Raw genomic sequence first — 16,913 nt, 5'->3', positions numbered from 1 at the left:
TAAATGAAAAAAATAATACATGTTTTTAATAATAAAAAAAAAAGTACATTGTATATTAAGGATAAGTGTAAATACAGAAAGATGAATAAATACACATTACAACAGGAAAATCAATTTTTACAGAAAACAGCTTTAAATATATTTTTTGTGCATATTTTTTTGAAATCCACATATTTCCCTTGCCAGATGTTTTTTTTTTTTTTCCTGCTGAGTCCAAACAGTTTAGCACCATTAGGGGGTGCTGTGGACTTTCTGTTGGTTTTTAATACCACAAGCATAAATTAAATATTTCTAATCCCCACCACATCATACACATGCAAATACACATGTACATGCATGTACTCATGTTATATACTCTAATGTTCAAATCCTTCCCACTTGCTGTCCTTTGCTGCATTGAACTGGCAGTGAATGTGTCAATGCAGGAGTTGCTCTTTTAATACTGCAGTTTTAATATTAATATTAATATAAGAGTGCTACATACAGTATTAAATACTTGTCTAAGAGGAGCTCCTTTGCGATACAACATCAATCAGCAATTTTCTTTTTTGTATTCTGGTGATTTAATTCTAACTTTATTAATGACTTATGACATCCACTTCGTTCTTTAAGGAGATTATTGCTCAATTCTTGAAAACGTAATTCTTGGAATACTACCACCTTATATCTAACGTTCACTCAGAAACGAGTAAAACCTTCAAGGGCATACTGCTGTAGGAAAATTACGACAGGGTGGTGTTTCATTTCTCTTAAACACAGCTATTTTCCAACGAACGTCCCGTGAAACATGTTCGTTCCTGTTATCGCTTACGTTATAGCATTTATAATCCCCTTAATATCCTTTCTTTTTCTCTCTCTCTTAAAGCTTGTCACGTTATGAGAAACTAGCAAAGTCTCACAGACTCTCCTTTTGCAGAAAACCTTTTTTCTATTATTATTATGATTTAATTAATTTATTTATTTAGCATTATTTAACACTTAACTTTCTCCCTAATTTGGTCAGTTAAGCTCTCTAGATCCTGAAGAAGCACTTTACAGGCCGTCTGCTAGCTCATACTGATTTGTACACCTCCGTTAAAATTAGCTTCCCTTCTTCCTTTACACCTTCATCTTCATCTGATGAGCTTTCATATATCAAGTCACAGGTTATATTCCCGAAACGCATTGTGTGACATGTCCACTGACGATGTCGCTAACATTACTGTAGTAACCGTTTTGAACTAGTGGAATTTTACGTGGCGAACACAGACGAGCGGAGTGATACACACACACACACACACACACAGTAAAACGTCGCAGTGCTGTTACAATAATTAAATTAGATTATAACAGTGCGGAACTAACTGCTGTATAATCTAATTTAATTACTGTAATACACTTGAAACACTTTAATCTCTTCAAGATGTTCCTATTTCTTACTAAATATGGCCTTAACAAAAAAAACAGGAATGATTGTGTGGCTATGTGTCTTAATTTTTAAGCGTGTAAAGGAATTTGGTACCGAAGTAAAAGATACTGGTGTATTCTTGAGGTGTTTGTTGTTACAGCTGACACTTTGCTGATTTAGTCGTAGTCCTTTTCAGGCGGTGGTTCACATTCGCCTTTGTTCTACTTGAATCCAGTACTGCTTCGTCTGCATCTCTGTGAGTCGGGACAGCGTCCTCTGCAGGGCGAAAACTTCCTCCTCAGCGGTGAACAGAGTCAGACGCTTCCATGCTTCCTAAACACATCCATAACGACGCATGATCGTAACTGTGCGTGTAAAAAAACACCACTAACTACAGACTTAGAGTAATATTATAGTCCTTTTTTGTGATCTTTATTTCTTAAGGTTGGAAATACAAAAAAAATTCCACGATCAGTCATTACTACAATTAGCTATGTAGTTACAGTCATGTGAAAAAGAAAGTACACCCTCCTGCAATTCTGTTTTTTTATTTTTTATATTTATCAGGGCCTAAATAACAATTGCATGGTTCTTACCAATGTCTATAAACAAACAAATGACAAAAAAAAAAAAACACACACACAATACATTTCAATATGTAGTCATTTTTTTCCAAAAAGTAAACCAACATTCAGAAACCCGGTGGGAAAAATAAGTACACCCTATAATTCAGTAACATGTAGAACCACCTTTAGCAACAATAACTTGAAGTAAACGTTTTCTGTAGGAGTTTCAGTCTCTCACATCGTTTTGGTGAAATTTTGGCCCACTCTTCTTTACAACATTGCTTCAGTTCATTGATGTTTGAGGGCATTGGTTTATACGCAGCTCTCTTAAGATCCTTCCACATCATCTCAATGGGGTTGAGGTCTGGACTTTGACTTGGCCATTCCAACACCTTGATTTTATTCTTCTTTAGCCACTGAGATGTTGATTTGCTGGTGTGTTTGGGATCATTGTCCTTTGCCATGACCCAATTTCAGCCCAGCTTAAGCTGATGGATAGATGGCCTCCCATTTGTCTCAAGAATATTCTGGTATAAAGTGGAGTTCATTTTTGACTCAATGACTGCAAGTTTCCCAGCTCCTGTGGCTGCAAAACCCAAAGCCCTAATCATCACCCCTCCACCACCATGCTTCACAGTAGGTAGGAGGTGTTTGTGGTGATACACTGTGTTCGGTTTTTGCCAATCATGGCGCTGTGCATGATGACTTGGTCCAACTTGGTCTCACCAGTCCAAAGGATTTTGTTCCAGAACTTTTGTGGTTTGTTCAGTTGCAGTTTTGCAAACCTACATCATGCTCCATATTCATATTGTAGAGAAGTAGCTTTTTCTAATCCACACTTCCATGAAAGTCATACTTGTTCAGTCTTTTTCTGATTGTGCCGTCATGAACATAAACATTTAATATGAGGCCTGTAGGTCTCAAGACGAAGCTCTTGGGTTTTTCTTTATGTCTCTGAGCACTAAATTGTCTGATCTTGGGATGAATTTGCTGGGACGTTCACTCCTGGGAAGATTAGCAACTGTCCTGAAGGCTCTGCATTTGTAAACAATCCTTCTCACTGTAGAATGGTGATTTTCAAATAGTTTGGAGATGGCCTTATAACCCTTCACAGATTGATGAGCAGCAACATTGCTTCTCTGAGGTCATGGCTGATGTCCTTTCTTCTTGGCATGATGTAGACACACACCAGAGTGCTCCAGAACACCAAACTGTCAAAAGTTCTGCTTTTATAGAGGTAGTCACACTTCTTGATCATTAACAAATCTTGCGCATTTCATTAGTAAACACCTGGCTTTTAATTACTCTCTTAATGATTGTGGAAGTAGGAATTAGGAAGGGTGTACTTATTATTTTCCCATCTGGTTTCTGAATGATGGATTACTTTTTGGGAAAAAAAAGACTACATATTGAAATCTGCTGTGTTTTTTTGTTGTCACCTGAGGTTATCTGTTTGTTTATAGAAGTTGGTGAGGACTGTACAATTGTTATTTAGGTGCCGATAAATAATAACATAGAACTGAAGGAGGGTGTATTTTCTTTTTCCCATGAGTGTGTATGAGTGACGAATCTCATGTAGTCTGGGGCTGTCAACGAGTCCAGGGAATTTAAGGGGTTATTTATGAAGAAATGCTTAAAAACAGCCAACTGCTGCTGGCCTTGTGGTTAAAGCACTCACTTACATTAGTGAGGCCGAGCTCATCGAGCATCAGACGATCCCGCTCTTCCTCTCCAGACATAGAGCCTCCATCAAAGAGATGGTACAGAGGGGCTTCAGCTAACACCACCACCCTCACCTGAAAAGCACAGCTCTTTAGAGATGACTAAATGGGATTCAAATAGAGCAGGTTAGAGAAGCAGAACAGCAACAGTAAAGATTATAAAACACACAGCAGTGGAAGACATTTTCTAATTCTCAGATACAGAATATTTACACTGGAAGAAAGTCTCCTACTCCTGCAATATGCTAGTTATGTTAGTCAGCTCACTCATGAATTAAACCCATTAAAGTTTTAAATAAAGAATATTAAAAATGTTTATATAAAATTTTATTCATTCACACCATGAATACAAAATCATTCTATTAAGAACTTTACTCAAAAATAAGCACGTTTCCTCCAAATAAATAAATAATATTATATGGGGTATAAATATGAGGTTACACACACCGAGTTGCAACTACAAATTGGGTTACCTCTGCCAGGAGGTTAAGACCTGGCCATACATAGATCCTACAAGATCATCCTACAAGATATACATCCAAATAAACACAGAAAATGTAACACAATTTAAACTTTTTATGTAAAAAAAAAAAAAAAAATACTACTAGGCTTAAAATATCACTTGTTGCACATGTTGTGTGTTTTATTGCATATACACATAATATTCATATTCATTTGTGCTCTTCATGAAGGGTGCCAATAATTGAAGAGTTAAACTATGCGAAATAGGGAATCATTTCAGATCCAGCCTTAATTAGCGAAGGTGTCAGGATTTTTTTAATGCATGCACAAACATGCATGCTCAACCAGTGCGTACAACATGACTCAGTCCTTTCTTTTATAAGAGATCACATAGAAACATCACATTAAAGCAAATTCAGCAAATTAAACAGATAAACTTGCATAAGGGATATGTTCAGTAATCATTCAATGTTACGACATAGCTAGCTTGTAGCTATTCCTGAACTCGCTAGCATTTATTTTTACGAGAAGGTAAATATGACTAAAGTTAATGTTTCATTGGCTGATATGATCTGATTGAGAAACAGGGAACTGCCTTTGTAACGTGAGCTAGCTACCAAGAGTTAGTGCGCTAACTATGTTTAGCTAACGAGCTTTCATAGAGACAGCAGCACTACTAAAAAAATAAACACCAACCTTAACAAACCTCGATTTTTTTTCCCTTTTTCTTCCTTTCTACTCTTTCTTTTCTCTGCTCTGGAAAAGAAACCATTTTGCCGACTCTTTTGGAGGTGATGCGATGACGATCGCGAACCATCACTAGACCAATCCGGATATCCAGCTAGCATGAGCACAGCTCAATTGTATGACGTATTCAGTGACTCAATACGTTAACGTTATCAGAAATTACGATCGTAATTAGGAATTAAGTGATATCATTACTTTTATAATCATTTCTGCATCCCAGATTATGTGAGATTAAAACACGATGCGTTATTTACTTGTTAGTTTTGTTGTCATTCCCCGGAATGTTTTTTTTTTTTAACCCACGTAAACATGCAGGTAGTTGAATATAATATTGTGATAATACAGTGCTATAAATAGCAATAAGCCATAGCTTGTCGCTAGCGAGACTAAACGTCCCTGAACTCTCGTGCACTTATCTGTTTTACCTTTTGGTCATATAAGATGTCGATAAGCGTAATGAGGCGCCTGGCTTGGTCCTTCAGTGCAACCTTCAGCCGAGGCACGTTACGGATAATGACTGTATCGAAATGGCGAGCGATCTCCAGATAATCGCTTACCCCTAATGGCTGAAACACACACACACACACACACACACACACACACACACACACATACAGAGCACTGAATGTGTTATCATACAATTAACAAACAATTATTAACAGACTTCAGGAAAAAGCACTTCTAATTGAAGTTCTAAGCGAGTAAAATTAATCTGCGTTTGTGTGAGAGCTCCCTCTCAACCTTGAGAGACAAAGACTATGTAGAATATACTCTTTTTCAAGTGCTCTGAACCTTTTTTTTTTTTACCATCCATCTTGTTATTTTCCTCTACATTTTTTTCCCCTCTATGCGCAGTGGAACCTGTGTACGTGTTTATGAGTGTGTTATCCAGCATGGAAGGCACATTAAATCATGCTGACATTGTCCCGACTGCATTAGCCTGTCCATGAAGATAAAGAAGTTGAGGACTCTTTATACACACACACACACACACACACACACACACACACACACAGACAGACAAAAACACACACACGGCGAGCGAATGGAAGTGAACAGCACTCTCAAAAAAGGCCGAAGGACACACAGACAGCGCTCGGCTCTCCATTAGAGAATGGCATGTTGATTCTCTCCTTTCCCCTTTTTACAGAAAAAAGCTACGACATGCAGCTGGGCAACTGGTAAATCTGTTACAAGAGTGTGTCTCTGCAATTTCCTCTCCCATGCACACACACACACACACACACACACACTCAGAGACAGTGGTCTTGCATAGGAACTGTACTAAGCTAACAAGGAGAGATGTATATTAAGGTGTATAAACTTTTAGTTAAAGGTGCATTAGGTAAGATTTGTGAAAAATAGGTCTCTAACGGTTAAGTGAGTTGAGTTGAATAAGATTTGAATGATTTTTTTTTTTACTCTTTGAGCCCGCCCCCATTTCCACCCATGTACACAAAGCTCCGCCCCCCAAACTTACAGTGGTTCATTAGCAAGAACCGTCATGACATCACGTACATGCGAACTCGGACATTCAGCTGCTTGAAAGACGAGTTGCAGCTCTATAAACATGTAACTCGTCCTCATAATGATTGATGAGGAGGCGAAAGGGCGTTGGGGGCGTGGCTATAAAATGACTGACAGGAGGCCAATCCAAATACAAAAACAAACACTCCGGACCGGAAGTCAGGTTTCCAAACTGGGTTTTTTCAGCTACGTAATAAACACTTGTTCTGAGACAGTGGCTTAAACTATTAGTTATTATCATTTCTACCAAATTTTCCACATTACTTGTAAAAGTAAGGAATGAAAAATATTGACTATTGCACCTTTAAAGCATAATAATAATAATAATAATAATAATAATAATAATAGCTCATTTAAGCTGAACACTGAGATCTAATAGCTTTAATATAAAATGACTGTATTATATAGATATTAAGGTATGGTACGAGGTGAAAAGATGAAGGGAGGAACGTGTTTTAAACAGTAAATCCGTCAGAAATAGAAAAGAAGTGTTTTCTAAGAAGTCGTTCCTGGTTTTTGGTTTTTTTAATAATGTTCACGTGTGAAATCTTTTGACTTCTTTTTTTTTTATGCATCATTTTGAGAAGATGACAAGCTGGGTCTTTCACTAAGATCACATGATGCAACGTATTTATTTCAGGAACATCATAAAAAGTCGTGACGGTGATTAAATGGTTAGTTGTTATATTTCTGCTTCTCCTGAGAACTGATCTTTTGTCTTTTTGAACTTCCCCTTACTCACGCGCTCACAGAGCTCGTGGAAGGTGCAATCAGCGATGGTCCCACAGGTCCGGTTCAGCGTCACCTCTCTGCCTTGCACGCTCAACACTCTCGGCCTGGTTACTGAAGAAACACACAACAACAACTACAACAACAACAACAACAACAACAACAACGACTGCAATGCAATTCAACAGCAGGAATCCTGGCATCACCATAAAGCTAACACTAAATTAGAAGTTATTGCTCTGTGTGTTTAGTCTAGTTTCAAAATGACACACACATAGAATCCCAAAGCTCAGTGTGTGTGTGTGTGTGTGTGTGTGTGTGTGAAAACTGTCCCAGCCATATCCTGCCTCTCTTTTATTTTAACTAAAGGAAATTAACTTGCGTACCATCGTTTTGTCTGGAAGCCAATTCACGGAACAGCGTATTCACGGCAACCTCGGCATTGAGTTCACTCGATCTGCGGAGAGCGGGAGTGAAAGAGAAAGAACAGAATATGAAATTAACCAGGTCTGAAGTGCGCACACATCAAACACAGAGTGGTGTGCGGCTGTGTTTAGCTTTTTTCAGGGAGCCTCAATAGCGCGGGATGTTGGGCTCAAAACAAACAGTGTGAGCGTGAATGGAAGCGAGTGGCAATCAGGTACCTACCGACACACACACACACACACACACACACATTAGCATACACTGAAAGGGCAGCTACTGAAGAGCACAGGGTTGTATCGAGTTACCGAAAGGCAGGATGTTGTTGTTGTTGTTCATTTTTATTTCCTGAATCTTTCTTTATGGAGGACTTCTCACTCTATCTCGCTATCTTCACGAAAAGACAGAGTACTCTTACGTGTAATAAAGTTTTCCCGCCGGTTCCATCTCCCTCTTGCGGTAATCTAGTCCGGTGTCCAATCTGACAATGCAGCAATGCTCCTATAAGGCAAATGCAAATAATTAAAATGCGTAAACAGCATTCAGATAAACGTCATTCGATAATATTTCACTGCAATGCTCATGCTGAGCGTCCTCAGGTTCAAACGCAATATATAACTCACCTCTAGGTGGTGACAGTGTGATGTATTAGACACCTGCTAATGCACATCTACACGCAGTGATTTGTCTTTTAGGATATATGAGACAAAGTCTTGATGTAGGAAAAGCTTTAAATCATAACGTGACCCTTGAGTAGTGTATGAGAGGTTTATGTGAAGATTTTAGTCATTTTTAAAAGATTTTTTTCAGTATTAATAAGCAGCACGTTAGTGTTCGGGGGAAACTTTCTTAGATCGGACTTCCTTCCCACCACCTATAGTGTACCGAAACCTCTTTCTTTCTATGACTAGAGAATATTTTCATTGATTGTCTCTTCACACTTCTATCCATGCCCATACTTTAGGTGTTTAGAGCTTCTGAAAGCTTGATGAAAAAATGGATCTGAACAGTAAATCCAGCGTGTGTGTGATAGTTTATTAGGCACTCCAACCAGACAGGTTATCTAGGCTGTCTTTAAAAAAAAAAACAAAAAAAACAGAATGCCAGAGATTTTGAAGAAGAAAAAAAAAACAGGGCTGATGAAAAGGACGGGTGATTATTTTTAACAGGAGTAATAATATGTGGCATTAACGCAAAGAGGCCTTTGCCTGAAGCAATCCTCAAATCCGGCGAATTATGAAATCAGTGAATTTTCCGCCACCCTCCTCCTTGAACCAGGGATAATTAGCAATCACCACACGAATGATATATTCCTATTTTTCCCCCCTTCATCACTGCACTCCTCTCCTATTCTCTGGTGCTGTCAACTTTTCTCTCTTGAGCTCAGAGTTCCGCGTCCGAGCCAATTGGCTGAATCGGGTGTAATGACAGGCTGACAAACCGCGAGCGGCGCAACACAAAAGGGAGTGTGTCGCTTCATCAGCCCCACATGACCTCATCACTGAGTCGCCGGGTAAACAGCCACCATGGTGACGACAACCGCCAAATCAGGTTGCTCTCTCTCTCTCTCTCTGTCTCTCTGTCTCTCTCTCTCTCTCTCTCCTAACTCTCACACCTCATCTCCCATTTATTTAAAAGAAAAAAAAAGAAAGTTTTTCCTCATGAGTGTATCTTGACAGCTTGTGGGTTACCAAGACATCCCTCAGTTTTCGAGGAGAGAAGGAGAGAGTGAGTGAGAAGGGAGGAGTGGAGAAACACAATCAGACAGCGGTTATATATATAATGAGACGTGCCTGCTTGTGGATCATTGCATGATTATGGCCTGTGATGGGTTCATTAGAGATTTATAACTCCTCAAAGTTTTTCGTCTTCAAGCCTTCATTGTCATCCTCCACCCACAGGATGCTGCACCACACACACACACACGCGCACACACACACACACACAGTATTAATGCTAGCTCTTCGAGTTACACAAGCTATTAAAAGTTTGACACCTTTTCAGTATTACATGTGGTAAATGGTTCACATCTATAATACTCAATCCTTCATTTAAACTCTAATCATTTCAACACTAATCTGATATCATATTTTGGTTAGAGGTTCACACTGGATGCATTTCTTTTCTTACAACACACACAAAAAAAACAGCAGGTAAAAAGTACTAGAAATCCCTCCACTTCAAAACAGTGAGCGTGTTGAGAAATCCAGCCAACGTGCTTCTCAACCTCGACTTGGTGATGTGAAGATTAGATCATTTGGATCGATCCATTGATTTAAAAGGCAAAGACTGAAATGAGTCGAGGCTACAATCATAAATAGATTATTATCTAAATGCGACAGACAACAGATGTGTAAAAAGTAACTGATACGCCATAATGAGGTAACGACAGGCCTGTCCCAGATTCTGTACAACGTTGGTCAAATATGGACTGGAAGCCACTAAATCAAATCATATTGTGTCGTATTGTATCAGATTCACATATCAGTTCATTGCTTTTTGAACTGAAATTGACTCATATTGTAGCAGATTCCGCCTTATGAATTGAAATCATAAGGTTAGACAGTTCAATATTTAGTTCAGGCGTACAATTCATTTCTTTTTTCTTTTATGCAGCTTAATTTATGAAGGAGTGATGTGAAACATGTAAAACACTCACATTATGAATGGATGCTATTATGATCCATTATGATCCCCACTCGAATGGCACGATTATTAGCTTAATGATGGTCATACAATATCGGGATATAACTATACAAGAGCCCCGGATTGGTCAGTACTACACAGCTCAAACACGTATTAAAAGAAACCATGTTTGAATTTATTTTTACTCCAATTTATTGGACAAATAATGCAGTAATCCATAACAAATCTTGCTATGTCGACTAACTTTTGAAGGCGCTTTTAGCGGGACTTTGTGAACAATATTGTTAGCAAGAATTGGTTTCATAAGTCAATGATGGAAATTAATACCAGACTATTTACAGTAAGATTCAAACCCCACTAATGTGCCACACAATCACACACACACTGAAACTCTTAATACTATATTCATCCGAAAGGAAACTGTAAAGCTGTTTTTAACTGTAAATGTCAGTAATAAAGGAAACACAAACATACTTTCATAAAGATGTTAAAAAAAAAAAAAAAAAAAAGTTCGCTTTATATGAAGCTGGACACACATGTCCCTCCTGTTCAGCCAACACTGGATGTCCAAGAGTTTAGAATGGAAATGAAAAGGAGAAAAAAAAAAATCAGGGTTATGTGTGTTTCTCTCTCTCTGTCTCCGTCTCTCTCACTCTAAAAAAAAAAAAAAAAAAAAAGTTGCCTTTCAGTTTTTCAAAGCGAGCCTTACCATTGAGACGGAACAAAAGCCAAAGATAGCTGGCGATTGGGCCCTGATGAGGTCCACTACCTCATTACTGACGGCCGAAAACATTTGATGCTTTTTCTTGCCTCCCCCCTTTCGCAGGGTAGAGAATTGACTGAGCCGGGCTCAAAGAACGCAGGGTGGGAAGACTGAAAAAGAGAAGGGGGTGTGGGGGAGTGTGTGTGTGTGTGTGTGTGTGTGTGTGTGTGGGTCGGGGAGGAAAGGTTGTTGTCCATTCATTTGTGTGTGTCTTACAGCCACTGTGGAAAGAGGAAAGAAAAAGGGGGGTGGAACAGAGGGAGGGATAGAAAGAGAACGAGAGACAGCTTAAAACAGTGCCTTTATGCTTTTGAGTCTGGGACGACTCCTCTTACATCAAAGTGTTTTCACCACTCTGGTGTGTGATTTCATGTGTGTGTGTGTGTGTGTGTGTGTCTTGGGCAAGCGTATTCAGAGATTAAGTGACTAGTGTGTGTGTATGTGTGTGTGAGAGAGAGAGAGATAGAGAGATTGAGAGATGGGGGGTGGTTCAAGATGTGAACACACTAATTACGACTAATTATCTATTCCCTTTACATGCACCGGCTTTTGTTGGCTACTCTGAACATTCTCACAACGTTCTCACAACCTCTCACTGCCCCGTCCAGAGCTCTTAGAGGAAACATAACCTTTAGAACATCTGCACAGCCTTGAAAAAAAGCCTGGACCACCCCTGACACACACACACACACACACACACACACACACACACACGACATCTGAGCGCTACATTCACACTCTCCTGGGCCTCTCCATACATGCTTAAGGCGAGCACAGACACTGACCGAAAGTAAAAGGTGAACGAGAAATGATGGTCATAGATGGTTAAAAGAAAGAGACAGCTCCTCCTAGTGATCCCCTTCTCTCTCTCTCTCTCGCTCTCTCTCTCACCCTTCACCCTGGACGCTTTATTGGATTAGATCTCTCTCTGAGGTGGCCTGCTCTTGCTAACCGCCTTCGCTAATTAGCCATGATTTCTCACAACAGAAAAGCTCGCTCTCGCCGTATTCACTTGCGGCCCTTAAACACTACCAAGGCTGAGTCGCTTTCACTGAAAGCGCTGAACTTTACCATGTAGGTTTGTTCGTTCGGTTCATGAGGAAGGAAAAAAAAAAGAGGACAGAATAAAAGGGCAAAGAAATTGAAAAAATAAATAAAATATGAAAAATAAGGAGTTATTGTTGGCCTACCAAAGGCCAGAGGGACAATAACAGTCATTCAACATCAATTCTACTTTCTGAAGAGCGCTTCTCTACCCATGTCACTCTATCATCATACTTGTGACTCGACACAGAGTCCTTCACCAGGCGTGCACACACACACACACACACACACACACACAGACGTCTTCCACATCCATTTAATTCTCTTCGATTAATTTTTTTAAATACCCGGTTTACTGTACATACCAATTAATCCTAACAAAAGCATGGAGGAGGAGGAAAAAGGAGACAGAACAGGAAAAAAAAACAGAAAGGAGACACTTAAGCTGAATTAAGGTGATCATATTTCTGTAATTTTGTAATGCTGCTGCCTGAACAAGTGACCGAGAGAGAGGAAAAAAAGTCAGCGAAAAACTGCTGTTAGAGTTTGGAGCATAAAAAAAAAAAAAGAAAGGTTTGACCCTGGAGATCTGAATGAGGGGGAAAAAAATGGGAGAGCGATGCGGCAATGCCACATTATTTCAAACACAACTCCAACAGCGGTTTGACCTCAGACTGAGCAATGCTTTAAAAATGTAAAAAGATCAGCAGTGAATCAGACGCAATGCAACAACAGTTTTAAAAAAAAAGAAGAAGAAAGGCTGCAAGAAAGCTGGGGGACAAAAAAAACAACAAAAAAAAAAACAAAAATATAATACTTCATATTAGAATTTGTCAAGTAGCTGGAAAAAATGTTCAGTTTTTAATTGCATCCTTCAGTAATTATGGAGTGAAACGTTACCTTAGTTTTTGAAAATGAAAATCTATGTATTGAAATATTTTTTCTATCTGTATATATGTGCAATGTCAATATGTGAAAGAAATTTTTTGTATATTGAGGATCAGGAAAGATTTCCCTCAGCTAACGAGTCCTCTTGGACTCCCTGGGCTTCAGGGTCACTGGCCCAACACAGTGGCCATGTCTCTTTCAGGTCATTCGTTCCCTATTAGGGTCCCTAAAGTCACTCTGCGCTGTGCCCCTTGTTAATTCTGCCTGATAAGGAATCTGAATAGCCTCCAGTCTCCTCGCCTCCCATACTCCTCTGCTCCTTTGTGAGACCATCTGGGTTTAGCGTGTGTCAGAATTGGCCAAGCCTGGGAAGAATCATCTCATGTCCACTCAGATTTGTGGCAGACTGACTGAAAACGTGTTTAAGGCATGGTTTCTGGCCTGTGAGGAAAGTCCGTGACCTGCCCTCTTACTGGTCGTTCCAGCAGTTTAAAAAAAAAAAAAAAAAAAAAAAACTCTCCTGTAATTCTGTGTTTTCAAAATCGTTTCCAGTAGGGACCAAAAAGTACACAGCAAAGAACTATTTTTATTTAATTAAAGAAAATGACAAACTGTTACTTGGTTAATCCTATTATGAATATCCTGATAATCATTTGCTTGTTTCTTTCTTTCTTTTTTTTTTTAAACTGTTGTAATTCCATATGATTCATTCAAATGTTAAAAACATGTAGACTCCATAACTAGTAGTCGACCAATATCTCACACACACATCATAAATCTAATGATTATGGTCGGCCATTCAGGCAGCACACACACATGAGAGCATGTGACGAGCCAATGCACATTTCATGCAAAACCAGTAACAATAAATTCATTAAATTAGATTAAATGCAGATAAATTTCCAGTTAAATTCAGTCTCGATCACCCGATGCTGATTATCTTAAAAATGCCTCCTATCTGCCTAATAAATCATCCGGGCCGATCAATCAGTCGACCAACACACTCTTCACCCTTTCATGCGTAAATGAATTAAAAACATATCCAGATTCTTAAAACTGCACGTCATATGAATTTTTACTTTCTCTAAAAAAAAAAAAAAAAATCACTTTAAAAAACTAAACTAATTGTTCACGTGTAGGAATAAAAAAAGTTAAAATAAATAAATAAATAAAACATTCTACCTGAAATGTAAAAACAATCTTCCAATGCGTATATAAAAAAAAGTTAATCTTTAGATCTAAAATATTTAATAATGTTGATCAAAATGATAGAAAATGGACTTTTTTTTGGGGACATTTTAGGACTGTTGCATAATGCAGCGGATTTAAGAGGTAAAAAAAAATTATATTCAATTTAAAAAGAATAAATAAATAAAATAATTGGGTCCAAAAATTACTTTAGATTAATTCATTTAATTTGGGATTTTGTGCACAAAGTTTGTAAAGATATTCCAGAAACATTCTACACTGAGAACGGCAAATAGCTTAGAGAGCAACAGAAATAGGATAATGATGTTCTTAAGTGATTTGGAGGTGATACACAAATTTTCCTGTAAACTGCCCTAAACTGACTGTCCCTCAGCGAGGACGCTATGCATGAAACGGTTAAAGATCTCTTCTTGACTTAGACGTTTATCATTGCTGCTGCTGTCAGCTGTTAGAGAACCTTGGTTTTTACTTATACTAGTAAAGAATGGTGTAATCGTGTTTGAGAAAATTGTATTAGATCCTCAAAGTGATCATGTAAAACAGTTCTCGGAGACTGTGTAAACATTTGTATAGACTTTATATATATATATATATAATTTAGTGTAGTAATTTAATTTCAGCACAGCGCACGGGTTCACGTACGGAACCTGGATCAATCTGATTATCCAATAGCGGCATAAAACATGTCATAGAAATAAGGATTTATATAAAAGGATGGTTCAAGATCGAGTTTTCTAATGCTGCTGTTATAAGTTATCAGTTAATGGCGACGGCGTGTGACGTTTGTATAAAGTATCATCTATCTGATGCTTCCTTGAGAGTATCCATTAATGTTTGTCAAATGTGCAAGAATGTGGGCTGCTGCAAAATGCCTGGAAATAAAGCTCTGATTATTTATGACAGCCTGTGGCAGAACTGTGGTAATTACTCAGATAGCGCACAGGATAATGCCAATACCTGCTTACAATGACGCTATTAAATTACAAAAGCAGATCAGAGCGTCCGTGCCGTCTGTGATAGGCCTCACTTTGAAATGCAAGCAGGCGGCTTCATTCCAGCCAACCCACACTCATCATTAAACAGCTTTCTCTCAATCTCATTCTCACCGAGTCTAATTGCATCCATATCTCTCTCTCTCTCTCTCTCTCCCCCTCCAGGTATGATCAAAGGTGCCTTTTTCTGTGTTGTGTGTTTTTGCGTGCTTGCACTGGGGTGGTGTTTTACACCAAGTATAAAATACATCAAAAACTGGACCAATAGCTTTGGCAACATTAAGAGCGAGGGACAAAAGGAGTATAAAAGGATAAATAAATTAACTTTGTCTTTACCTTGAGCACATCAATGAAAGGCACAAAAGCAGCCCTCTGAAGACCGTTTTTGTAGAGTTCTGAGATAAACACAGAGAGAGAGAGAGAGAGAGAGAGAGAGAGAGAGTCAGGCTGGTTATTATTAGCTCTACTCTTTAGCCTCCTCATAATGTCATTTTCCTCCAGTGATTGGCAAATAAAGTGTCTATTGATGATGTGAAGCCGGGAAAGGGGAGGAGGGACAAAAGGGATGAGGAGAGGCACAAAATGATTTCTCTGTACAGCACAGGAGAACAACGGCACATGAAATTCATTACATTCCCTAACAATGAGCTCAAGAGAAGAAGTCTCTCTCTTTCAGCACAGACAATGGACCAACATCACATTGAATAGAGACTTCAATTAGCCCCAGAGGCATTATAAACCCTGATAACACACACACACACACACACACACACACCCCAGAATGTAAAAGAGAGGATGATGAGATACTATTATTGGTGACTTGTTTAGAGATACACAGAAAGTGATAACAAATCCTGAAAGCTCTCAGCTTTAGAAAAGTTGCCTATAGTATGTGCTTTTATTTTTTTTTTAACCACACTTCGTTCTTGGAATTTGTACAGCACTGACTTCCAGTACCTCAGTTACTAACTTAAAATAAGAAAAGAAAAAAAAAGAGAGAAAACCCCATTCTATAGCTTGAAAAGTCATTTTTCAAAACATAAATATTATAGAGAAATGTATGGCATTAAGTAATAAGCCGCATTTCAGATAAAAACGTTAAGGCTGATTTCATTATAAAACTACATGGAGAATAGATGCGAAGATGCTGTAAAGGCAAAGGATCACACTGGATACCGATTTCAGTTAGTTTTATTATAGAGTATAGTAATTTTTTTAAAAGTTTAACTTTCCATTCTTCTGGACTTTTACCCCAATTTCTCCCAATTTGGTCAATTTTGCCAATTCTTGACTACCAATGGTGTAGGGTGAACACTAGCACATTAATTATAGGCTAAAAAAATTTCTTGATGTTTATTTTATGTTTTCTGTACTCATGTGTGACACTAAAGCCAGCCAACAGCATCATGCTACATCACAATGCAGCTGAACAACCTCTGAGGAAAGCACTATCTACCCTCTTCCGCATCCACGAGCTCAGACACCTACGATTGGCTGGCGTTGCTGTGATTGACAGGGGAAAGAGAGAATGCCATCCAGTCCAACCCAGAGAACATGGCCAAGTGTGCTCTCTTGGACTCCGAAGCATGGACGGTTGTAGTGAACACTTTGTTTTCAGTGAATACTCTCACATGGATACTGTAGACTTGTACCTGAGGACTTCTGCAGTAATCATAAAGACCTTCCTGTGCTCATCCCAGGACTTTTATTCGCAATCTGCTCAAACTGAGCATCATTTCGTTATTTTTGTATTTTTGACTCCATAGTATGCAGTTGTATAAGAGTAATGATTTATAATCGCACTATCTG

At 38.6% G+C, this 16,913-nt stretch overlaps 1 protein-coding gene across 3 annotated transcripts in view; it reads right to left on the bottom strand.

Moving 5' to 3' along the window:
* Nucleotides 1–16,913, bottom strand: part of afg1lb (AFG1 like ATPase b) — a 33,866-nt gene continuing 16,953 nt past the window's right edge. For 2 of the 3 annotated variants that reach the window (XM_026918058.3, XM_034302092.2), the window contains exons 7-13: nt 15,441–15,499; nt 7,981–8,063; nt 7,526–7,596; nt 7,153–7,253; nt 5,309–5,449; nt 3,636–3,749; nt 1–1,720 (exon numbers count right to left, since the gene is read on the bottom strand). In XM_026918058.3, the coding sequence (XP_026773859.3) occupies nt 1,592–1,720; nt 3,636–3,749; nt 5,309–5,449; nt 7,153–7,253; nt 7,526–7,596; nt 7,981–8,063; nt 15,441–15,499 (698 nt within the window). In that variant the 3' untranslated portion in view covers nt 1–1,591. The remainder of the gene's footprint in view (nt 1,721–3,635; nt 3,750–5,308; nt 5,450–7,152; nt 7,254–7,525; nt 7,597–7,980; nt 8,064–15,440; nt 15,500–16,913) is intronic. The other variant, XM_026918059.3, reaches the window with a different exon arrangement.

Source organism: Pangasianodon hypophthalmus, chromosome 30 (assembly GCF_027358585.1).
Source record: "Pangasianodon hypophthalmus isolate fPanHyp1 chromosome 30, fPanHyp1.pri, whole genome shotgun sequence".
In the NCBI taxonomy this organism is placed as follows: domain Eukaryota; kingdom Metazoa; phylum Chordata; class Actinopteri; order Siluriformes; family Pangasiidae; genus Pangasianodon; species Pangasianodon hypophthalmus.
The sequence above is the reverse complement of the archived record's forward strand: the minus strand, read 5'-3'. Positions and strand labels throughout refer to the sequence as shown.